The following is a 24126-nucleotide window of genomic DNA, read 5'->3' as shown; positions in this document are numbered from 1 at the left end:
AAAAAATTTTTTTTTTTTTTTTTTTTTTTTTTTTTTTTTTTTTTTTTTTTTTTTTTTTTTTTTTTTTGAGACGGAGTCTCGCCCAGGCTGGAGTGCAGTGGCCGGATCTCTGCTCACTGCAAGCTCCGCCTCCCGGGTTCACGCCATTCTCCGGCCTCAGCCTCCCGAGTAGCTGGGACTACAGGCGCCCGCCATCTCGCCCGGCTATTTTTTGTATTTCTTAGTAGAGACGGGGTTTCACTGTGTTCGCCAGGATGGTCTCGATCTCCTGACCTCGTGATCCGCCCATCTCGGCCTCCCAAAGTGCTGGGATTACAGGCTTGAGCCACCGCGCCCGGCCGAGCTCAGTTCTTCTTAAGGCTCCCTGCTCCATCCTTGGGCACTTGGGAGTGTTGGAAAGTTCTTCCTTATGGTGATACCAGCTCTGTCTCCAGCCCCAGGAGGCAGACCAGCTCCTCTGCAGATGGAGGGCACGGCAGGGACTGAAAGTTCAGCTCTGGTCTCCAGGAAGGGGCTGCCTAGATGAGATTGTTGGAGTCCGAGAGAGGTGTGAGCAGGGCTTGGTCACACTGGGATTGCAATGTCGGAGACTCGCGGGGCCTCCCTTAGCACTGAGATTTGTGGGTGGTTCGGTCTTTTTAGTACAGCATTCCAGGCTCCGCATGCCCAGTATCTTCATCCAACCCAGCTCCGCTGCACAGAGCAATAAATGCCTTGTATTGTTAATTCCCCCGACACTCCCCACTTATGCCACGGGGGAAGTATTGAGTGTTTGGGAATTAATTTGTAATTACATTTTGAATATATGAATACATTCTCCTCACAAAATAAAAACCTGTACAGATTACGCTAAACCTGTAGTTGGGTTACCCACCTCTGTCCCTAAGGGGACAACTATTTGGGGTGTTTCTAGTCTTTTTTCCTGTGCATTTTTGAAAACATTGATGGTTTTATTCTGTATCCTTTGTTCAGCAAGTTGCTTTTCTCATACTCAGTGCATCTGAGAGCTCTTCATGCACTCTGTCATCCAGGCTGGAGTGCAGTGGCGCAATCTTCGCTCACTGCAACCTCTGCCTCCCGGGTTCAAGAGATTCTCCTGCCTCAGCCTCCCGAGTAGCTGGGACTACAGGTCCCTGCCACCACACCCAACTAATTTTTGTATTTTTAGTAGAGACGGGGTTTCATCATGTTGGCCAGGCTGGTCTTGAACTCCTGACCTCAGGTGATCCGCCTGTCTCAGCCTCTCAAAGTGCTGGGATTACAGGCGTGAGCCACTGCGCCCCGCCACTCTTCGTGTTCTGAGACTTGTCTTCCTTCCTTGTAAACTGTTGTGGAGTAACCCATAGTGTCCCGGTAGCCTCTGCTCATTTAGCTGTTTCTCTACTGATGGAATTGTTTTATTCTTTGAAAAAAATTACAGAGACATAATACAAAGCACTCCAATGGTAGAAAGGGTAATCATGAAAATGCAATCTCTCTCATCCCTGACTGACCACGCCCCACAGCTGCCCTTACCCCAGGCAACCACATGCCGTGTGTCTCATTCCAGGGTGAGTGGATGCATATTTCTACATAAAACCCATATCCTCACTTAACCACAGATGGGTGCTCTCTGCGCCTGCGCCAAGCCATGCTTTTCCCCCACGGCAATACACCTGGGGATATTCTGTATGAGCGTACGGCAAGCCGTGTCCATTTTTTCCATACCTTTATTTACCTAATTTTCTTTTTCTTTTTCTTCATTTTTTTTGTTTGAGACAAGGTCTTGCTCTGCCACCCAGCCTGGAGTGCAGTGATGTGATCTCAGCTCACTGCAAGGGCTCTGCCTCCCGGGTTCAAGCGATTCTCCTGCCTCAGCCTCTTAAGTAGCTGGGATTACAGGCACATACCACCATGGCCTGGCTAATTTTTGTATCTTTAGTGGAGATGGGGTTTCACCATGTTGGCCAGGCTGGTCTCAAACTCCTGACCTCATGTGATCCGCCCACCTCGGCCTCCCAAAGTACTGGGATTATAGGCGTGAGCCACCGCACCCAGCCCCTAATTTTTTTTAATAGGTAATGTATTTACAATGCCCAAGAATAAAATAAAGTGGGAAAGAGTACAGTGAAAAATCTCTGTTCTTTTTTGGTTAAAGTTGACTCCTTCATGCCCACTCTCAGTTTCCTATATCCCATTTTAAGACTTTCTTTAAGGAGATCTATGCAAATGTGGCTCTAGATTCCTGTCTCTCCTCAGTTTATATACTCTCCCCAAGATACATAGTCTAGCCACATCCTTCTGCACTTTTTCTTTTACACTTAAAAAATGAATCTTGGGGGTCCTTTTGTCTCAGTGTGTGGAGTGCAATTGCTTCTTCCTTTATGGCTTCTGTAGTGTTCCATCATGCAGCTGTGGTGTGACTGGGTGGTCAGTCCCTTTGTTGACCGACACTTGGGGTTTTCCATTCCTTTGCTGTTGCGCACCCTGCTGCAAGAAATGCCACCAAGTGCATCTGTATGATACGTTTCCAGAAGTGGGACTACTGGGTGGGAGGGTATGTGCATTTGGGATTGTGATGTAGATTGCCAAATGCCTTCCGGAGAGGTCACACCCTTCCTGCCTGCAATAGCCTGCCTCCTGGAAGGTTCCTGTTCCCACAGCCTCCCAACATGGTGATTTAACACACTTCTGGATGTGCCCCAATCTAATAGACCAAAATGATAGGTCAATGTAGTATGATTTTCATTTCTCTTTCTTTTTTTTTTTTTTTTTTTTTTGAGACAGAGTCTCACTCTGTCACCCATCCTGGAGTGTAGTGGCATGATCTTGACTCACTACAACCTCTGCCTCCCGGGTTCAAGCAATTCTCTGGCCTCAGGCTCCCGAGTAGCTGGGATTACAGGTCCCCACCACCAAGCCCTGCTAATTTTTGTAATTTTAGTAGAGACGGGGTTTTGCCATGTTGGCCAAGCTGGTCTTGAACTCCTGACCTCAGGTGATCTGCTGCCTCAGCCTTCCAAAGTGCTGGGATTACAGGCATGAGCCACGATGCCCAGCTAATTTTCATATTTTTAGTAGAGACAGGGTTTCGCCATGTTGGCCAGACTGGCCTCAAACTCCTGACCTCAGGTGATCTGCCTGCCTCAGCCTTCCAAAGTGCTGGGTTGGTCCCTCCTGTTTGTCCAATGGGGAGAGGCCAGGGTGGTACCCCAGGGTCTCACAGGGAGTTGTGGGCAGGGAGACAGGTCAAAGGTGAGGCAGGGCCCAAAGCCTGAGCTGCTAGGGAACAGACCCAGGCCTGTTCTGGGATGTTCCAGCTTTTATTTGGGGCTGGGGTCAGATACCAGATGAGCTTTTTCACATCTGCCACTCTGTGTGAGGGTGGCAGGATGGGAGCACTGTACCCCTAACTTTTTTTTTTTCTTTTTTTTTTTGAGATGGAGTCTCGCTCTGTCCCCCAGGCTGGAGTGCAGTGGTGCGATCTCAGCTCACTGCAAGCTCCGCCTCCCGAGTTCATGCCATTCTCAGCTTCCTGAGTAGCTGGGACTACAGGTGCCTGCCACCACGCCCTGCTAATTTTTTGTATTTTTTTAGTAGAGATGGGGTTTTACCATGTTAGCCAGGATGGTCTTGATCTCCTGATCTCATGATCCACCCGCCTCAGCCTCCCAAAGTGCTGGGATTATAGGCGTGAGCCACCGTGTCCAGTGCCCACCCCCCAACTTTTTTTTGAGACAGGGTCTCACTTTGTCACCCAGGCTGGAGTGCAGTAGTGTGATCATGGCTCACTGCAGCCTCGACCTCCCGGGCTCACATGATCCTCCTGCCTCAGCCTCCCAAGTAGCTGGGACCACAGGCATGCGCCACAATGCCTGGCTAATTGGCTAATTTTTGTTTTGTTTTGTTTTGTTTTGTTTTAGAGATGGGAATCTTGCTTATGTTGCTCAGGCTGGTCTCAAATTCCTGGGCTCAAGCGTTCCTCCTACCTCAGCCTCCTAAAGTGCTCGGTTTGCAGGTATGAGCTCCCCTTCCCCTGTCACCCAGGATGTGGGGACACTCCCCTGGAGACTACTTTATTTGAAGAGAGCATTACTGCTCTTGAGGCCAGAGCTGAGAGGGGGCAGTGGCAGAACTCGAACCCAGGGCAACTGGGATAACAAGAAGTTTATAGTCTCAGCACCCCAAGGCCACCTCATCCTTCCATTGGCCCCTCCAGAGAAAGAACCAGCTGCTGTTGGGAGCATATAGAGCTTCACCAGCCCCGTGTACCCTGGTCTTGGCCTGCTGGAGGAATGGGGGGTGCTAAAGTGAGGGTCTTCCTCTCTCCCTGGACTTCCTGCGACACTGGTTCTACACCCAATGCTGGCACTGATGTTCTGGGTGACATGAACATCAGGGGCCTGGCAAGGTAGTTGCGGGGGCAGAGATTGGAGGGAATGAATGCAGGGCTCCACCTGGGACTTTACAAGGAGGGTAAGGCCTTCCTGGGAACGCTCAGTGTGGCTGGAGGGGCCTGGGTGCTGGGGAGGCTCGGGTAGGCTTTGTGGGGTAGGCCTAGGAGACCCTGGGAAGGAGGGAGGAAACAGAGAAGGGGACCGGCAGGCAGGGAGCTCTGAGTTTCTGAGATCCCACCTGCAAGTGCTGCCACCTGCTCTGGGAGCCAGAGAGGGCCTTGGAGTGTCACTCAAGAGGCCCCCACCTGCCTTCACACACCTGGGGGCTGCCTGTGGAGGGAGGACCTGCTTGGTCTGACCAGAGGGCAGAATGGGAATGGGGTAGGATTAAGTAGGGGCAGTTTGAGTTCAAGTTGGGAAGACTCTTTTTCTTTTCTTTTTTTTGGCACGGAGTTTTGTTCTTGTTGCCCAGGCTAGAGTGCAATGGCGCGATCTTGGCTCACTGCAACCTCTGCCTTCCAGGTTCAAGCAATTCTCCTGCCTCAGCCCCCCAAGTAGCTGGGATTACAGGTGCCCGCCACCATGCCCATCTAATTTTTTTGTATTTTTAGTAGAGATGGGGTTTCACCGTGTTAGCCAGGTTGGTCTGGAACTCCTGACCTCAGGTGATCCACCTGCCTCGACCTCCCAAAGTGCTGGAATTACAGGTGTGAGCCACCATGCCCGACTGGGAAGACTTTTCTAAAGCTCTAAGGGGAGACCTCACAGCAAGGATGCAGTGGTAGTGGCTCCTTGGCTGCAAGTACATGTGGGGGCTGCAGGACCTTGCTGGGGTTCTAGGGGTGGCTCAGCCACTGGGGTAGGTGTGCTGCAACCTCTTCTGCCTTTGGCATTGAAACGCTCTCTGCTCTGAGACCCAGGACTCAGAAATAACAGATGATATGATGAATGCCTTGGAGGAGGACCAGGTCTGAGCCCCCACCTCCAGCATCATCCTGCTGCCATAGCCCCAGGAAGCAGGGCCCCTGCGGGAGGTGGGGGTGGGGTGGTTGTGGCCTGGGGTGGGGACCCTGGCTGCCAGGCTCCCCACTGTGTTCCCAGGGCCTAGAACAGCGCCTGGCACAGTTTGTTTAATGACTGAATGACTCTGTTTGGTGACTTACATGCCCATTTTTCCTATGACAAAAGAGAGCTTAGGGCTGTTCAGTACTGCCCAGGTCTAATGGATCTGGGGCTGGGTTCCGAGTCTGCTGTCGCCTTCCTGGAGAGCAGGGATGACTCCAGGATCCTCGAATGCTGGAGTGCATGGCACGGGAATTCCAAGGTGCCCTCCCTTTCGCACAGGCAGGGGGTGGTGTGTGGCTGTGTTGTGGCCAGCTCAGGCACCCGGAGCCTCTGTCCCCTGCCCCTTTGTCTCGTGTGATACAATGAGTGGCTTTTTGTCCCCATAAAGTCCCTTTCACTGTAGAGAGAAGGGCCAGAGCGGGGGCGGGGGCCGAGCCTGGCCAGGCTGAGTTCTGAGTGTTCTTGGCTTGCCCAGATGTGTCCCCAGTGAGGGGGACCCCAGAAAGGGTTTACTTTGCCACCCTGGGTGTGCGTTTCCTGGATGGAGCAGTGGGGAGAGAGAGGCTGGAGCTGGAGAAGGACTCGGGGGTCTGGAAAGCACTCGGGGTCCATAGATGGACTTGGGGGCGGGGGAAGGACTCGGGGACTGTGGAAGGACTCGGGGGCTGTGGAAGGACTCGGGCTGGGGATGAACTCGGGGGTTGGAGATGGACTCAGGGGCTGGGGATGGACTCGGGGGCCGGGGAAGGACTCAGGGGCCAGGCAAGGACTCAGGGGCCAGTAAAGGACTCGGGGGCTAGAAAAGGGGGTTGTGGATAGACTTAGGGACTGTGGATGGACTTGGGGGCCATGGAAGGATTCGCTGCCTTGGCCCCTTTGGCCATCACATTGTTTCTAAAACCTTTGGTTCAGTCACCCATGTTTAAAAAGCTGACTTTTGCCAGGTGCAGTGGCTCACGCCTGTAATCCCAACACTTTGGGAGGCCAAGGCAGGTGGATCACCTGAGGTCAGGAGTTTGAGACCAGCCTGGCCAATATGGTGAAACCCTGTCTCTACCAAAAATACAAAAATTAACTGGGCATGGTGGTGGCACGCACCTGTAGTCCCCGCTACTTAGGAGGTTGAGGCAGGAGAATGACTTGAACCCAGGAGGCAGAGGTTCCAGTGAGCCAAGATTGCGTCACTGCACTCCAGGCTGGGCAACAAAGTGAGACTCCATCAAATAAATAAATAAATAAATAAATAAATAAATAAATAAATAGCTGATTGGCACATAAAATCCAGACTTCTAGTGTCTCTTGAAAAATTAGAAACTTTGGTCACCCCAGGCCTGCATTCCCAGCAGCCACTCCAGGGACTCCCCAGCCCACTGTAGTCATTCCTGTGACCTGCCAGCCCTGGCAGCTGCTGAGCTTAAGCCCTGGTGTCCTCCAGGCCCTGGCTGCCTTCCTGCCTCATGGCTGCCCTCTCTGGGATTTCCCTCCCCCAGCCCCGGACTGTCTCACAGCCTTCACTACTGCTCATGACTGCTATGGCTTTCAACGTTTTCTTTCACCTAGTTTCATATGTATGACACACCTGTGAGGTGACCAGGTGTTCCCCTAGGGCCCCCATACCCTAATTCCCTCACTTGTCAGATGAGGAAACAGACCAGAAAGGTTAGGTGACTCCCCCAAGGCCACACAGTGAGCCCACAAAGGTCTGACGCTACCCTGGAAGTGAAGAGAGTGAAAAGAGTTGGGGTGACTGTCTTTGCATGACAGTTAGCTCAGTGCCCATAGGGTTGGTCGAACCCCTCCCTTTGGGGCCCCTGGAGGAGGCCTATGTTCAGGAGTGTTAACCTCAGGCCGTGGGGAATCTCAGAGATCAGTGAGCCAAACCTCCCTGCTTCCACTGTGCCAAGGGGTGAAGGCGTCTGCCCAAGGCCCCTCAGCCTCTGAGGAGCGGAGAGAGTGCAGCTCCAAGGGAGATCTGAGGGTGGGCTGGATTTCTGAGGCCTCCTGTGGGAGCACCACTGCCTTATCTGTCAGGTGGGTGGGGCTGGCACAGGCGTGGGTCCTTATCTGTGCCCGGGCTGTGCCTGGTACTTGAATGTGGATACCGTCATTCTCTCAGTGAGGCCTCACACTCCTGAGGAGCCGCACACACCATGGCAAATGCAGGAAAGTAGGCCCAGGGTGCTGACTTGAAAAGCCATGTTCTTAACCCCTCAGGGTGATCATGACACCTGGCCATGTTGAATATTAAGCCTATGCTGGTTGCTGGTCTAAGTACCTTGCTCAAAACTACCCTAGCACCCAGGCAGGAGGATTGGTTAAGCCTAGGAGTTCTAGGCTAGCCTGGGCAACACAGGGAGACCCCACCTCTACAAAAATTAAAAATAGCTAGGTGTGGTGATGCATGTCTGTAGTCCCAGCTACTCGGGAGGATGAGGTGGGAGGATCGCTTGAGCCCAGGAGGTCGAGGCTGCAGTGAGCTACAGTAGTGCCACTGCACTCCAGCCTGGGTGACGAAGTGAGACCCTGTCTCAAAAACCAAACCAAACCAAACCACCCTAGGTGCTAGACACATTTTGAAGATGAAGGAAGATGAAGACTAAGGCACAGAGAGGCTAAGCCACTTGCCTGAGGTCACACAGCTAGTAAAGTTGGCCGGGTCAGAGTGTGAACTCAAGGAGTCGATACACCACCCCTCCCACAGAACCGATGTCAGTGTCACTCAGGTGAACAAGGTTATGACACCCATCCACAGATTCAGAGAGCAGCTGAGAAAAACCTATTCATTTTCTGGGGCTGCCATAACAAAGTTCCACAAACAGGGAGGCAGAAATGTATTGTCTCAGTTACTGAAATCAGGGTGTCGGCAGGGTTGCTTTCTTCTGGGGCTCTGAGGGAGAGTCTGTCCCACGTCCCCCTCCTGGCTTCTGGTGGTGACCGGCAAGCCTTGGTGTGCCTTGGCTTACAAATGCATCACTCTCATCTCTGCCTCTGTCTTCACATGGCGGTCTACCCCTGTGGCCTCTATGTCCACATTTCTCTTATAAGGACACCGGTCATTGGATTAGAGATGCCCCCAATCCAGTATAACCCCCCCCTAATTTGAGCACGTCTGCAAACACTGTTTTCTTTCTTTCTTTCTTTCTTTCTTTTTTTTTTGAGACGGAGTTTCGCTCTTGTCGCTTAGGCTGGAGTGCAGTGGCACGATCTCGGCTCACTGCAACCTCTGTCTCCTGGGTTCAAGCAATTCTTCTGCCTCAGCCTCTCAAGTAGCTGGGATTACAGGTGCTTGCCACCATGCCTGGCTAATTTTTTGTATTTTTGGTAGAGACGGGATTTCACCATGTTGGCCAGGCTGGTCTTGAACTCCTGACCTCAGGTGATCCGCCTGCGTCAGCCTCCCAAAGTGCTGAGATTACAGGCGTGAGCCATTGTGCCAGGCCTTGTTTTGTTTTATTTTGTTTTTGAGACAGAGTCCCTCTCCGTCCCCCAGGCTGGAGTGCAGTGGTGTGATCTCAGTTCACTGCAACCTCCGCCTCCTGGGTTCAAGTGATTCTCCTGCCTCAGCCTCCTGAGTAGCTGGGACTACAGATACCCGCCACCATGCCCAGCTAATTTTTTTTTTTTTTTTTTTGAGACGGAGTCTCGCTCTGTCACCCAGGCTGGAGTGCAGTGGCCGGATCTCAGCTCACTGCAAGCTCCGCTTCCCGGGTTTACGCCATTCTCCTGCCTCAGCCTCCCAAGTAGCTGGGACTGCAGGCGCCCGCCACCTCACCCGGCTAGTTTTTTGTATTTTTTAGTAGAGACGGGGTTTCACGGGGTTAGCCAGGATGGTCTCGATCTCCTGACCTCGTGATCCGCCCGTCTCGGCCTCCCAAAGTGCTGGGATTACAGGCTTGAGCCACCGCGCCTGGCCCAGCTAATTTTTGTATTTTTACTAGAGATGGGTTACTTCATATTGGCTAAGCTGGTCTCGAACTCCTGTCCTTAACTGATCCACGTGCCTCGGGCTCCCAAAGTGCAGGGATTACAGGTTTGAGCCACCGCGCCTGGCCAGACCCTGTTTTCAAATAAGGCCACATTCCCAGGTACTAGGGGTTAGAACTTGAACATATTTTGGGGAACACATTGCAAACCACAACAAGAGATGAGGAAAAACTTCCCTCAGAGTCATTGAAGGGCACACGCCCTGCAGGAACCTGGCCTGTCTGGCTGTCAGTGTTGGCAGCTTCTGGGGACACTGTAATAACAGGGTTTCGCTGGAGCGAGGAGTGCCTCTTGGTCGGGCATTTGTGATGAATCTTCTCTCTGATCCTGCAGGTGGTTTTAACAAAAACATCTCTTCGTTACCCAGTTGTTTGGAAATTCTTTGAAGATGCAAAGGTCCTTTTTGACACTGTAGTCTTCATATATAAAAAAAAGTTCCTAATCCAAATTCTTCAGGTTTTCAGAAAAGCAAAAAAAAAGGCCCAGTGCCCTTGAGATTTCCAGACAGTTCCCTTTGTTTATCTGCAGGACCCTGTCTGGGGAGGCATGGCAGGGACCTCAGAGAGCTAGGAAGGAGGGGAGGATGTGGTTTGCCTGTGTGTGTAGGAGAGAGACACTTAGATGTTGGTGTGGACACCTCTGGAGAAACTCAGGGACAGACGAACACGTAAGCAAGAGAGACCTACAGGGCCCAGGGGTGAAGGCATAGAGTTCTGTTCCCAGATACTCACATGGCACCCTCCCTGCCCCTCCGTCACCTCCCTGGGTTTTTGCCTGTCATCACCTTGCCAGTGAGATCTTTCTTGGCCCCTTATCCAGAATTGCAACCGTGACCCCGTTGCTACCCCCATTCCCCTTCTCCATAGACATTGGTTAAATGTATGAACCCAGAGAGATGCCCACAGTGAGGCCTGTGTTGGGTGCCCTGTCCTGAGCAGGGTCTCTCTGGGGGGACTGGGCTGGGGGCTCAGGGACCAGGAGAAACCAGTCTGTCTGGTTCAAATACAGGAACGAACCTTCCTTGTTCTAGGGCAGAAACCGAGGCAGCTCCCCAGGCACAGAGCCAGGCAGCACAGCCAGAAGAACGCCAGCAATTCCCTCTGCTTATCCTCCAGCTTCATCTGGACGCTGCGTTCGCTGATCTGGAAACCAGGGGTGGGGCTGGAGCACAGGGCAGGGCAGGGCAGGGCAGGGACGGGGGGAGCCTGGGTGCCCAGCCCAGCCTGGCTCTTGGAGCCAGCTAAGTGTCCTCATTTTTTACACTTCACTAAATAACTCATAGTAGCGCAGGTTCCAAGGAAGCACAGATCTGGGTTCCCGCCCTTCCCTATCCTTTAAAAGTTTTTATTTATTTTTTGAGATAGGGTCTCTGTCACCCAGGCTGGAGTGCAGTGGTGCGATCATGGCTCACTGCAGCCTTGACTTCCTGGGCTCCATTGATCCTCCCACCTTAGCCTCCCAAGTATCTAGGACCACAGGCACATGCCACTATGCCCAGCTAAATGTTGTATTTTTGGTAGATATGGGGTTTTCCCATGTTGCCCAGGCTGGTCTCGAACTCCTGAGCTCAAGTGATCCACCCACCTCAGCCTCCCAAAGTGCTGGGATTCCAGGTGTGAGCCACTGCACCCGGCCTCCTGCCCTGTCCTTTACCCACAGTCGCCACAGGCACATCGCCTCCTGAGATTCCCTTTGGAAGATGGGGATAACAAACAGAACATTTGAGGAGGGTCTGGTGATGGAGGAATCAATGAGACGTGTCTGGCACAGAGTGGGAGGGCAGTGAGGGGCTGTTGTAGTCTAGGCTGTGAGTCATGGGACAGGTGATTGATAGGCGTATGATAGTGGAAACCCGAATTGGTCTTTTCTTGATTTTTGGTCCATTGTATTTTCTGACTTTCCTTTAGTTAGTTGGAGGCAGGCAACACAGTGGCAGCAGAGGCCCATAAAGAATTGGCTTTCGATGAAAAAATAATTGTTTATCCAGGACACGCCCAGTTCTCACCTGGAGAAGGGACAGAGGCGTGCTGCCTGAAGTGTTTGTTCTCCTTCAGAACACTGGCCTCCTCCCCGGCTCTGGGGGTTCGTGGCCTCTCCAGGTGTGGCTTTTGTGAGACATCTTGCCCTGGGTCCACACTCGTAAGGGCTCTCTGCCCCCAGCTTGGTGTGTGACAGCGGTGTGTGGCTCCGCCCTGGCTTCCTCACCTGCCTACCCTTACCTGGCCTGCTTGTGGCGGTGAAAGGAGGGTGCTGACGGGCAACAGAGGCTGGCAGGGTGCTGTGTGTCGGGGGGATGGGTCCCTGGAGCTTCACCCCAGGGTGGGGAGGAGCAGTTGCTGAGCCCTGGAGAGAGGGACACTTTCCCTGGGCCCCTTTGGGCTGAGCCCCTTACTTGGGTTGGAGGGCGGGGCAAGGCCAGGGGCAATTCACAGATGGACACCTGCTTCTTATTATTTTGTTATTTTAATTTTAATTTTACTTAATTTTAATTTTATTTTAGTTTATTTTGAGGGTCTTGCTGTTGCTCAGGCTGGAGTACAGTGGCACAGTCATGGCTCACTGTAGCGTCAACCTCCCAGGTTCAAGCAGTCCTCCCCCCTCAGCCTCCCGAGTAGCCGAGACCACAGGCACACCACCACCACACCCGGCTAATTTTTAAATTATTTGGTAGAGATGGGCTCCCTGTATATTGCCCAGGATGGGGTCTTGAACACCTGGGCTCAAGCAGTCCTCCCACCTTGGCCTCCCCAAATGCTGGGATTGCAGGCATGAGCCACCACACCCAGCCCCCGCTTCCTCTTTTTTTTTTTTTTTTTTTGAGATGGAGTCTCGCTTGACGCCCAGGCTGGAGTGCTGGAGTGCAGTGGTGCGATCTCGGCTCACCGCAAGCTCCGCTTCCCAGGTTCACGCCATTCTCCTGGTTCAGCCTCCTGAGTAGCTGGGACTACAGGCGCCCACCACCACGCCCGGCTAATTTTTTGTATTTTTAGTAGAGATGGGGTTTCACTGTGTTAGCCAGGGTGGTCTCGATCTCCTGACATCGTGATCCGCCTGTCTCGGCCTCCCAAAGTGCTGGGATTACAGGCGTGAGCCACCGCGCCCGGCCATCCCGCTTCCTCTTTTAATACACAGCACATGTGCAGGGCAGGGTTCTGATCTCTGTCACGGATGAAGAAATAGGATTGTTAGCTCCTAAGCATGTTGTGTTTTTAGCGTATATTATGTGTCGGGCACTGTTGGGCACTGAAGATATAGCAATGAACAAAACCCAGAGTCTTCCTCGGAGAGCAGGGAAGGTGCTCGGTCAGCGTCACACAGCCACACAGCTTTTGACTTCCAAGCTCCAGACCCCACCTGCCACTTCCCCAGTGGGCCACACCCTTCCCGAGCCAGACCCTTGGGGGATGGGGAGGAGGTGGAGGAAGGAGGGTTGTGAGGGCTGAGGGCTCCCTGGGCCAGCTCAGCTACAGGCCCCCCAGTCTTGTCCCTGGCTTCTGTAGGGATCCACGCAGGAGCTTCCCTTCTAGTCCTCGGCGAGGGTGCTTTTGGGTGGGGTGCCTGGCAGGCACCCCAGCTCTGGCTGTGCTCTGGGCCTGGGGCCCTCAGGTGCTCTAGGGGCTGGCGGCAGCCCCTCAGCTGCTGGAAGCAGCCAGGACTTTCTGTCTCCAAAGCCTAGCAGCCAGAGGAGGGACCTGCTCCGGAACCGCTTCTCTGATCCCACTGACTTGTCCTTGGGCTGGTGGCAAGGTCACTACGCAGCCTTGGTGCCATGTACCTGGGTGCTGACTAGGGGAAAAAGAGGACGCTTCTGTGTGTCTTGATTGGCAATGGAGCCTTTCTCCAAAGCTAGACCCTTGTGTCCTCTCTGTGGCCAGGGATTCCAGAGAGTGTCCTCATGGAGAAGTGGGGGTGGGTAGGAGGGACTGGGGAGGCCCAGGATGGCCACATCCGAGGTGCCTCTGGGGGGCCTCCAGGAGCTCCCTGGGCCCTGCCTCTGCAAGCCCTTTGCTGGCCCACACCCGAGACAGTCTGCATGGTGAGTCGACAAACCTGCCTACAGAGAATTCTCTGTGGCTGTGAGGACTGGGGCCTGTGCAGTCTACCTTGGACTTGTGGAATAATAATTAAAAAAACACTTCTGTTGCAGTCATTTATGTGCATGAACTTGTGGGTCCTCATAGTAGCTCTACGAGGTAGGAATGATCATTATACTCATTTGATAAGCAAGGGTGATTATACACTTGCCCAAGGCCACACAACTGGTAAGGAGAGCCGGGATCGAAGCCAGGCAGCTGGGCTCCAGAGTCCATGCTGTTAGCCACTACCCATGCTCTGCTGGGATGGTCGGGCCCATCCTGCCACCACTTGGGAACGGCATGACAGGTAGGCCCCTTGGCTTCCTGGAGGCCCAGTTTCACCTGTGAGATGGCAACACCAGTATAGAAGGGCATCTGGGAGAGCCAGAGACGTGGGGTGTCAGGCAGAGGCCCTGGTGATGTTCTCTGCTGGGCCCAGCTGGGAGGGAGGACACAGGGCTGTTGTCTTCCCGCCTCTGGGACTGCAGTGACTTGAACTTTCTTTCAGCAGCTTTTACTGAGCCCCTGGCAGGGCCTAGGTCCTGTGCTGGGTGTGGGGACGCAGCTGTGAGACAGCCACGGCCGTGCCCTCGTGGAGCTCGCAGTTTGGGGCAGGGAACGATTATGACCCTGGATGGCGGGTGCCTGGGGGGCCCTGTGAGTGCTGATGAGGGCTCTGGGATGCAGTCTGGAGGTGTGGGGGTGTCCTGGAGCACCTGACATCTCAGCTGAGACCTGGAAGAGGAGTGTGAGTACAGGTCAGGGCCCCAGTACAGTGGTGTACCGCATGAGCCAAATCAGCATTCCTTTTTTAAATTTTTTCTGTTTTTTGAGATAATTTCACTCTGTCTCTGAGGTTGGCTTGTGGTGGCATGATCATGGCTCACTGCAGCTTCTAACTCCTGGGTCCATGTGATCCTCTGCTTCAGCCTCCTGAGTAGTTGGGAGCACAGGTACACACCACCATACCTGGCTAACTATTATTTATTTATTTGAGATGGATTTTCACTTTTGTCACCCAGGCTGGAGTGCAGTGGCGTGATCTCAGCTCACTGCAACCTCTGCCTCCCAGGTTCAAGCAATTCTCCTGTCTCAGCCTCCCAAGTAGCTGGGATAACAGGCACGCGCCACCACGCCCGGCTAATTTTTGTATTTTTAGTAGAGACAGGCTTTCACCATGTTGGCCAGGCTGGTCTCAAACTCCTGACCTCAGGTGATCCGCCCACCTCAGCCTCCCAAAATGCTGGGATTACAGGTATGAGCCACTGCACCTGGCCTTAATTTTTCTGTAGAGATGGGGACTTGTTCTGTTGCCCAGGCTGGTCTTGAACTCCTGGCCTCCAGCGATTATCACACCTTGGGCTCCCAAAGTGCTGACATTACAGGCATGAGCCACTGTGCCTGGCCAATATTTCTTAGCTAGATGAGAAATGAAACCGCATCTCTGGCCGACCCTGCCCTGTCTGACCCTCCTAGGTGCTGGGGCTGCTGGTGTGGGCGCTGATTGCAGACACCCCGTACCACCTGTACCCGGCCTATGGCTGGGTGATGTTCGTCGCTGTCTTCCTCTGGCTGGTGACAATCATCCTCTTCATTCTCTACCTGTTTCAGCTGCACATGAAGTTGTACATGGTGCCCTGGCCACTGGTGGTGAGTCTGGGTGTGGGTACTGGAAGTGGCTATGACAGGACCACTGTGACTTTCCCTAAAAGAAGTGGCAGGGTATGGGGGGTCTCCTGACATCCTCACTGACCTAAGCTGGTCTGCAGAGCCAGGGGTGGAGGTAAGGACTGATGGTTCAGGGGTCCAGTTGTTCTCTTTTTCCTTTAAAACAGTGTCTCACTATGTACAGACTGGAGTGCAGTGGCTCGATAATGACTCACTGCAGTCTTGAAGCCCTGAGCTCAGGTGATCCGCCCATCTCAACCTCCCCAGTAGCTAGGACTACAGGCACGTGCCACCATGCCCTGCTAATTTTTTTTTTTTTTTTGTAGAGGAGGCGGTCTCACTATATTGCCCAGGCTGGTCTTGAACTCCTGGGCTCAAGCAGGTCTCTCACTTTGGCCTCCCAAAGTTCTGGGAGTACAGGAGTGAACCACCACGCCCAGCTTAGATGTACGGTTTTTTGGGGAACTATGAGCCAGGAAGGACACAGGCTTGACTTTGTCCCAGGAGGAGAGTAGAAGTGAGGGGCTGTTGAGTGGATTTACAAGAGGCCATTTGGAATCTTAAAAATATTTTTCCCGGCTGGGTGTGGTGGCTCACACCTGTAATCCTAGTACTTTAGGAGGCTGAGGCGGGTGGATCACCTGAGGTCAGGAGTTTAAGACCAGCCTGACCAATATGGTGAAACCCCATCTCTACAAAAAATACAAAAATTAGCCAGCTGTGGTGGTGCACACCTCTAGTCCCAGCTACTCGGGAGGCTGAGACAGGAGAATTGCTTGAACCTGGGAGGCAGAGGTTGCAGTGAGCTGAGATCGTGCCTGGGTGACAGAGCAAGACTCCACCTCCAAAAAAAAAAAAAAATTTTTTTTCCTTCTCTGGGTGGTCAGAATTTGTGCCTGTGTTGTGTGGGTTTGTGAGATTCTAGCGGGCCCAGGCAGGCAGCCCTGTGGCTGGAGGCTGGTGGCAAGCTGTCAGATGTTGCCTAGGCCAGGGCCTCACGTGTGCAGGACAAGCTCGGGAGGCTCTGAGGCCTGGGAGAGGCTGTTCTCCCCAGGTTTGCCCCAGGACAGTCTACCCAGGACACAGGGCTGAGAGCGGACATGGGAAGTACCCTGGCCAGACACACAGAAAGCTGCTGGTTTTTTTTTTTCCTCTGACCCGGAAAACCCCTGCAGCTGGGGTCTGAGGCTTTCAGTGAGAAGAGAGGCGAGAAAGGCACATGATTGTAAGACAAGCAAGGCTGGGACTAGGCAGCATTGTTTGGAATTCAATGACTTTTTAAACCGAGGAAACGTGAGTCATCCTCAAGACAGAATGGGTTTGTTAGATCTTGACATCCCTGGCAGAAACAGGCAGCGTTTGCAGGGGTCGCTGGGCTTGCAGGGAAGATTTTGGGGCAAGGAGGCGGCACCCTGATTTCCGGGCTCAGGGTCCACCCCTCCCTCATGTCCCAGGAGCCTCTAACAGAGAAATCTCTGGAGATAAAAGCCTGTGTGTCTCTTAGGTGCAGATCTGGGGCTCCAGCCGTGGCTGTTAATGGAAGGAGGCTCCCTTCTGCCACGATGGCAGGGCATTGCTTCTTATGCTTCTGGACCCTCAACGAATGGGGCAGAGAGGGCTTAACTGCATCTAGAGAAGGCTGGATTAGCATGGCCAATTTGCGATTTTCTGGCATGGGGGCTACAGACCCCTACAGGATCCAGGCAAGATGTGTGAGTGAATTGGGTCAGGAGGGACCCTGGAGAAGCCAGCATCCATCTGCCCATTGTAAGCTGCCTATACTCACTTCATCTGTTGCTAGTGGGAGTGCAAACCCCTTGGCGCAGAATCTTTTGATATCTTAAGATTTCTTTTTTTTTTTTAGACAGAGTCTCCCTCACTCTGTCGCTCAGGCTGGAGTACAGTGGCGTAATCTTAGCTCACTGCAACCGCTGCCTCCTGGGTTCAAGTGATTCTCCCGCCTCAGCCTCCTGTGTTGCTGGGATTACAGGCGTTCACCACCACTCTTGGCTAATTTTTGTGTTTTTATTGGAGACGAGGTTTCACCATGTTGGCCAGGCTGGTCTCTAACTCCTGACCTCAAGTGATCTGCCTGCCTTCGGCCTCCCAAAGTGCTGGGATTACGGGCATGAGGCACTGCACCTGGCCAAGATTTATTTATTTATTTATTTATTTATTTATTTATTTATTTTTTTGAGACGGAATCTCGCTCTGTCGCCCAGGCTGGAGTGCAGTGGCCGGATCTCGGCTCACTGCAAGCTCTGCCTCCCGGGTTACGCCATTCTCCTGCCTCAGCCTCCCAAGTAGCTGGGACTACAGGCGCCCGCCATCTCGCCCGGCTAGTTTTTTGTATTTTTTTAGTAGAGATGGGGTTTCACTGTGTTAGCCAGGATGGTCTCGATCTCCTGACCTTGTGATCCGCCCGTCTCGGCCTCCCAAAGTGCTGGGATTACAGGCTTGAGCCAAAGATTTTTTTTTTTTTTTCTGAGACAGAGTCTCGCTCTGTCACCCAGGCTGGAGTGCAGTGGCCGGATCTCAGCTCACTGCAAGCTCCGCCTCCTGGGTTCACGCCATTCTCCTGCCTCAGCCTCCCGAGTAGCTGGGACTACAGGCGCCTGCCACCTCACCCGGCTAAGTTTTTGTATTTTTAGTAGAGACGGGGTTTCACTGTGTTAGCCAGGATGGTCTCGATCTCCTGACCTTGTGATCCGCCCGTCTCGGCTTCCCAAAGTGCTGGGATTACAGGCTTGAGCCACCGTGCCCGGCCCAAAGATTTTTTTTAATACGAAATTTTTACATGAAGTTTTCAGGTTTTCATGAAATCTAATTTTATAATGTTGGTAATTTTTAAAAGATATATTGGACAAACCGAATGAATGTTTGAGGGCCATGCATTTGAAGACTGTAAATGGGCTCCTGGGGCCAAGCGTTTGAGATGAGGCATTGGGGCCTGGTTGTCAGCAGAGGGCCCCTTCCTGCCAGTCTGGTTCTGTATCCAGCTGGGAATACCTGGTCCTCCTGGTCCTGACCCTGGCATTTGCTTAGAGCCTTGAGCTTAGGATGTGGCCAAAAGGGAGACAAAGATTCTTCCCCCCTGGAGGCAGAGAGGGATGTGAGGCCCAGCCCCAGGACTGGCCACAGAGCCAAACCTTGCAGTGGTACCAGGGATCGCCTGGGCTTGGCCCTGGGCCATACTTGGAGGAGTGGCCTGTGTTTCTTTTTTTTTTTTTTTTTTTTTGAGACGGAGTCTCGCTCTGTCGCCCAGGCTGGAGTGCAGTGGCCGGATCTCAGCTCACTGCAAGCTCCGCCTCCCGGGTTTACGCCATTCTCCTGCCTCAGCCTCCCGAGTAGCTGGGACTACAGGCGCCGCCACCTCGCCCGGCTAATTTTTTGTATTTTTAGTAGAGACGGGGTTTCACCGGGTTAGCCAGGATGGTCTCGATCTCCTGACCTCGTGATCCACCAGTCTCGGCCTCCCAAAGTGCTGGGATTACAGGCTTGAGCCACCGCGCCCGGCCTGCCTGTGTTTCTTTAGCTGGTACAAAGAGATGGGTCATGGACTGGCCTCTTTCTGTGAGGAATGGGTTTGGCACTGCCCCTACCCCATCACTGAGGCCTTCCTGTCATTCCCCTTCCCCAGCCTCAGGTGTGTTCACGCTCCCTGCTCAGCAGGCCTCCTGGGGACCAGGGCTTGATAGGCTGACCCCTGAAAACCATGGCCTCTTGAGGCCCTGTTGGTGGGAAAAACCCAGGTGTTTGCATCCCCTTCCAGTGGCTACTCAAGGGGTGTGCCAGTGGGAACAAAGATGCCCCAACTCTTGGTCTCCTTGTGTGTCTTTTTTTTCAGACAGGATCTCACTCTGTCGCTCAGGCTGGAGCGCAGTGGTATGATCATGGCTCACTGCAGCCTCCAAATCCTGGCACCAGGTGACCCTCCCATCTCAGCCTCCCAAGTAGCTGAGATCACACGCATGCGCCACCATGCCTGGCTAACTTTTTAATTTTTTGTAGAGACGGGGCCTACCTATGTTCCCCAGGCTGGTCTCTAACTCCTGGGCTCAGCCCCCCAAAGTGCTGGAATGACAGGTATGATTCCACCATGCCCAGCCTCTCTTTGTGTCTTAAGCCTTTTCTCTCCCTACTCCCTACCCCCATGTCCTGCAGTTAATGATCTTTAACATCAGCGCCACCGTTCTCTACATCACTGCCTTCATCGCCTGCTCTGCAGCAGTTGACCTGACATCCCTGAGGGGCACCCGGCCGTATAACCAGCGTGCGGCTGCCTCGGTGAGTCTGCTTCCCAGGCTCCCTCGGTGGTCTGCAGGGTCTCGGCCCCAGGACTCACGCTGCTTGCTTGGTCTGAGGCCAGGCACCTGCCACCTCCTGAGGAGTTGTCACCTGAATGCTCAGTGGGTCTCAGAGGGGAGCCGGGCTGCCTCCAGGCTTCCATAATTAACAGTGGGGAGTGGTGTGTGGTGGGCAATGGAAGTTTTGGGTTAACTATTTTTTTTTTTTGAGATGGAGTCTCGCTCTGTTGCCCAGGCTGGAGTGCAGTGACGCAATCTTGGCTCATTGCAACCTCTGCCTCTTGGGTTTAAGTGATTCTCCTGACTCAGCCTCCCAAGTAGCTGGGACTACAGGTGTGTGCTGCCACACCAGCTATTTTTTTTTTTTTTTTTGAGATGGAGTCTCACGCCCGGCTTATTTTTGTATTTGTAGTAGAGATGGGGTTTCACCATGTTGGCCAGGCTGGTCTTTCGAACTCCTGCCCTCAAGTGATCCACTCGCCTCGGCCTCTTAAAGTGCTGGGATTACAGGTGTGAGCTACCACACCCCGCCTGGGTTAACTATGGAACCTTGTTGTAAATCAACTGTGCCACACTGACTTAGGGTCATGTGCCCCCTTGGAGAATGTGAAAAACTGGATGCTCTCCCACTGACAAGTGCACGTGCAAAAACCTTTTGGTTTAAACCATTCTGGGAGATTCATAGGCTCTCCCGTGAAACCAGACTCCAGGCCCACGTCAGGTGGCCAGTGAAGTGGCTGCAGTCCCCTCCACGCCTGTCACCCTTCACGCCACCAGGCCCTGCACACCATCTCCTCCCAGGATCCTGCGACACCCACAGTGAGGGAGAGGAAGGGACTACCAGTCCTTTTTGACAGACAGGAGGCTCCCGCTCAGAGAGGTTGGACTCCAGGCCTGGGGCCACGGCCAAGCCCAGGGGAGGGCAGGGCCTCGATGGGCACTCATTTGGTTCCTTACTCTTCCTGATGAGGGCAGTTTTGAAATCAGCAAATTCAGTGATGGGGACAGAGACGGGGAGCTTCTGAATGTGGCTGCAGGTGTCAGTATAGAGGCGTGAACTGGTTCTAGAAAAATTCCTAGGCTGGCCTTTGAATGTTGTCTTTTTAGAACTAAATCCTTGCTAGATGTCCCCTCTGTCACTCTTATCTTGTCCTTCATTGTCCTTATCACAATCTGATAGGCCCCGCCTGTGGTTCTTAGCTGTTTCCCGTGCTTAGAAGGTAATGTTGGCATCCCAGGACCCTGGTGCTCATCAGCTCCATGATAAACAGCTGTGAAATACATCTGGCTGAGTGTGAGATGGTGCAGCTGCCAAAACCCCTCCTGCCTGGCCTGAGATCTGGTTGGAGCTTGTGTCACTGTTACCCTCTTGGTCCTTACACCCTTCTCGCCTCTCTTTCAGTTCTTTGCATGTTTGGTGATGATCGCCTATGGAGTGAGTGCCTTCTTCAGCTACCAGGCCTGGCGAGGAGTAGGCAGCAATGCAGCCACCAGTCAAATGGCTGGCGGCTATGCCTAAACCACCTGTGCCACGGCCCTCTCTGGGGCTGAAGCCGCCGCTGGGTCACAGAGCAGGGTCACCCTGCAAGCCCGAAGCTAGGGAGCCCTGCGCAGAGTCAACCTGACAGCGACTGCACTTGCTCCTCTCTGCCCATCAGACACAAGCTCTCACAGCGCTAAGGAAGCAGGCCCAGGCTGGCAGGCATCTGGGCTTGCAGGAGGCCAACCGCTGAGACCTCTTCTCCATCCCCCTTATTCAGTGGAAGGTGACGGGGGATCTGAGGCTGTGTCTCTGCCTTGTCTTTAGAGGACTTCAGCGTCCAAGACTGGGGCCTACCCTTCTCACCAGCACTAAATGCACTAACAAGGACTCCTGACCTGCAGCCCCAGACTCGCCGTAGTATAAGCCTAACAAGCAACATGTAGCACCTTAGTCTTCATTCCAGGAGAGCTGAGCAAGCTCGTGAAACCATTCTCCTTCCTTTAAACACCGTTCCAACTGACCTCTCCCTGGAGCCAACCTGTAAAAAGTGGGTTATGATTGTTGACAGCATGGTCTTCCCTCCCTGCATTTTAGACATACCAGTTACTGAAAACAAATCAGTTTTAAGTGACTTCTCAATGCTGAAAAGCCTGTCCAGGTTTCCTTCACTTTCCCAAGCCTCTCTCTGTAATACTCCCTTTGGGCGAAGCTAACCTCAGTGCTGACTGCCTCCCTGACCCTGCTGACTAGGCACATGGGACACGAAGGAGGGAGGGAAGTGAGGCCTTGCCTGGCAAGTTGTCATGTGGTTGGTGGTGACTGTTTTATTTTTTTTTAATAAAAAGATAAGAGAAGTTATTTGGACAAGATGTTGGGGAATCACTTTTGCAGGTGCTTGTAACCTCCAGGAGACCTCAGCTTGACTGTAGAAGATGCCTGCTGTAGGGCAGTTCACGTTCCAGAGTCGTTCAGCACCACCTGCCAACTCTTTGACCAGAGGAAAGCTGCTTATACTTCCTGCTTGCTGGGTCTAGAACAGTCCTGGTTTATGCTGTTTGTGCTGGCATAAGTAGAATAGCACGGCCTTTTATTCTCACAAGTGATTCAATTTGACAATAACTTAGTCACCCTTGCTTTGAGCAGGTTAGGTGAGCTTACTAAATGAAAGATTTCAATAATATCACCTACCTTGAAGGTCTGTGAAGCTTGGAGGTCATATAATCAAGGTGGCTGGCCATGCTGCCTGCTCAGAGCTGGTAGAGACAGCAGAGGAAAGCAGCCGAGTACTCCTGAGCTTATTTTTCTAAGACCACAGAGCAACGTTCTCTGAACAATAAGGTAAAAGCATTTCTAGGCACCCTCTGTACCCTTTTTATTTGTTATTTTTATTTTTATTTTTTGGAGATGGAGTCTCACTCTAGCACCCAGGCTGGAGTGCAATGGCACAATCTTGGCTCACTGCAACCTCCCCCTCCCGGGTTCAAGAGATTCTCCCACCTCAGCCTCCCAAGTAGCTGCAATTACAGGTGTGCACCACCACGGCTGGCTAATTTTTGTATTTTTAGTAGAGACAGGGTTTCACCATGTTGGCCAGGCTGGTCTCTAACTCCTGACCTCAGGTGATCTCCCTGCCTTGGCTTGTCAAAGTGCTGGGATTACAGGCATGAGCCACGGCCCCCAGCCTCTGGTCCCTTTTTAAAAGTTGAGAATTAAAATGTAACTAAGTTCAAACAGTTGCAGATGAGCTACTCTGTTACTCAGGGATGGGGGATTAAATCCAGTACCTATGTCCCAGTCCACGTGGGACAAGCCCAGTTTGTGCTGTTGTTGTCCTGGTATAATTTTTTTGTTTTTGGAGATGGAGTCTCGCTCTGTCACCCAGACTGGAGTGCAGTGGCATGATCTCAGCTCAATGCAACCTCTACTTCCTGGGTTCAAGCGATTCTTCTGCCTCTGCATCCCGAGTAGCTGAGACTACAGGTGAGCACCACCACACCCAGCTGATTTTTTGCATTTTTAGTAGAGATGGGGTTTCACCATGTTAGCCAGGATGGTCTCAATTTCCTGACCTCATGATCCACCCGCCTCAGCCTACCAAAGTGCTGGAATTAAAGACATGAGCCACCGCGCCCGGCCTTTTTTTTTTTTTTAAGAGACAGGGTCTTGCTCTGTTGCCCAGGTTGGAGTACAGTGCCACAACCACAGCTCACTGCCGCCTTGACTGCCCAGGCTTAAGCAATCCTCCCACCTCAGCCTCCTCAGTAGCTTGGACTACAGGTGCATGCCACCATGCCCAGCTAATTTTTTTTTTTTTTTTTGAGACGGAGTCTCGCTTTGACACCCAGGCTGGAGGGCAGTGGTGTGATCTTGGCTCACTGCAAGCTCTGCCTCCCGGGTTCAAGCGATTCTCCTGCCTCAGCCTCCCAAATAGCTGGGACTACAGGCGCGTGCCACCACACTCGGCTTTTTGTGTTTTTAGTAGAGATGGGGTTTCACCGTGTTAGCCAGGATGGTCTCAATCTCCTGACCTCGTGATCCGCCTGCCTCGGCCTCCCGAAGTGCTGGGATTACAGGCGTGAGCCACCGCACCTGGCTGATTTTTTTTTGGTAGACACTGGGTCTCGCTATTATTGCTCAGGCTTGTTACAAAACTCCCAGCTTCAAGTGATCCTCCTGCCTCAGCCTCCCAAAGTGCTGAGATTATAGGTGTGAGCCACCACACCTGGCCCTGGTATAAATATTAATAGCATCACTTTTTACTCTCAAGTCTCTCCGAGTTTGAATAATAAATTAGTCCTTCCAGGAGTAAGTTATAAGAGTTTGGTTTTAAGGAAGGACAATGCACTTAAATGCAAAACAACATCGCAGGCAAGTTGGAGAGCTCACCCCTCTTATGTTTCCGACACGAATCAAAAAGCCTGTTTCGGGGGAACATTAAAGGCGCTCAGTCAATGCTAAGGCTCAGCAGTTCACGTGACTATTGCTCCTCATTGGGGAGGAGTCCTAAGCAAGAGGACTGGGGCTTCCTCACCCCAGGCCAGGTGGGAGCCCCATCAAAGGTGGCACCTGACATCACAGTCTAAGTGTCTGTGGATCAGAATGTCTACTTATAATATTAAGTGACAACAGACTTGCCTCCTTTTTACTGAGCAGAAAGGGTGAAAAAT

General features: G+C 52.7%; 1 protein-coding gene across 1 annotated transcript in view; it reads left to right on the top strand.

Moving 5' to 3' along the window:
- Positions 1–21823, top strand: part of PLLP (plasmolipin) — a 28368-nt gene extending 6545 nt beyond the window's left edge. The window contains exons 2-4 of the mRNA XM_025370409.1: positions 14978–15151; positions 19334–19456; positions 20879–21823. Of these exons, the coding sequence (XP_025226194.1) occupies positions 14978–15151; positions 19334–19456; positions 20879–20995 (414 nt within the window). The 3' untranslated portion in view covers positions 20996–21823. The remainder of the gene's footprint in view (positions 1–14977; positions 15152–19333; positions 19457–20878) is intronic.
- Positions 21824–24126: the final 2303 nt, after the last annotated feature.

This window comes from Theropithecus gelada, chromosome 20 (assembly GCF_003255815.1).
Source record: "Theropithecus gelada isolate Dixy chromosome 20, Tgel_1.0, whole genome shotgun sequence".
In the NCBI taxonomy this organism is placed as follows: Eukaryota; Metazoa; Chordata; class Mammalia; order Primates; family Cercopithecidae; genus Theropithecus; species Theropithecus gelada.
The sequence above is the reverse complement of the archived record's forward strand: the minus strand, read 5'-3'. Positions and strand labels throughout refer to the sequence as shown.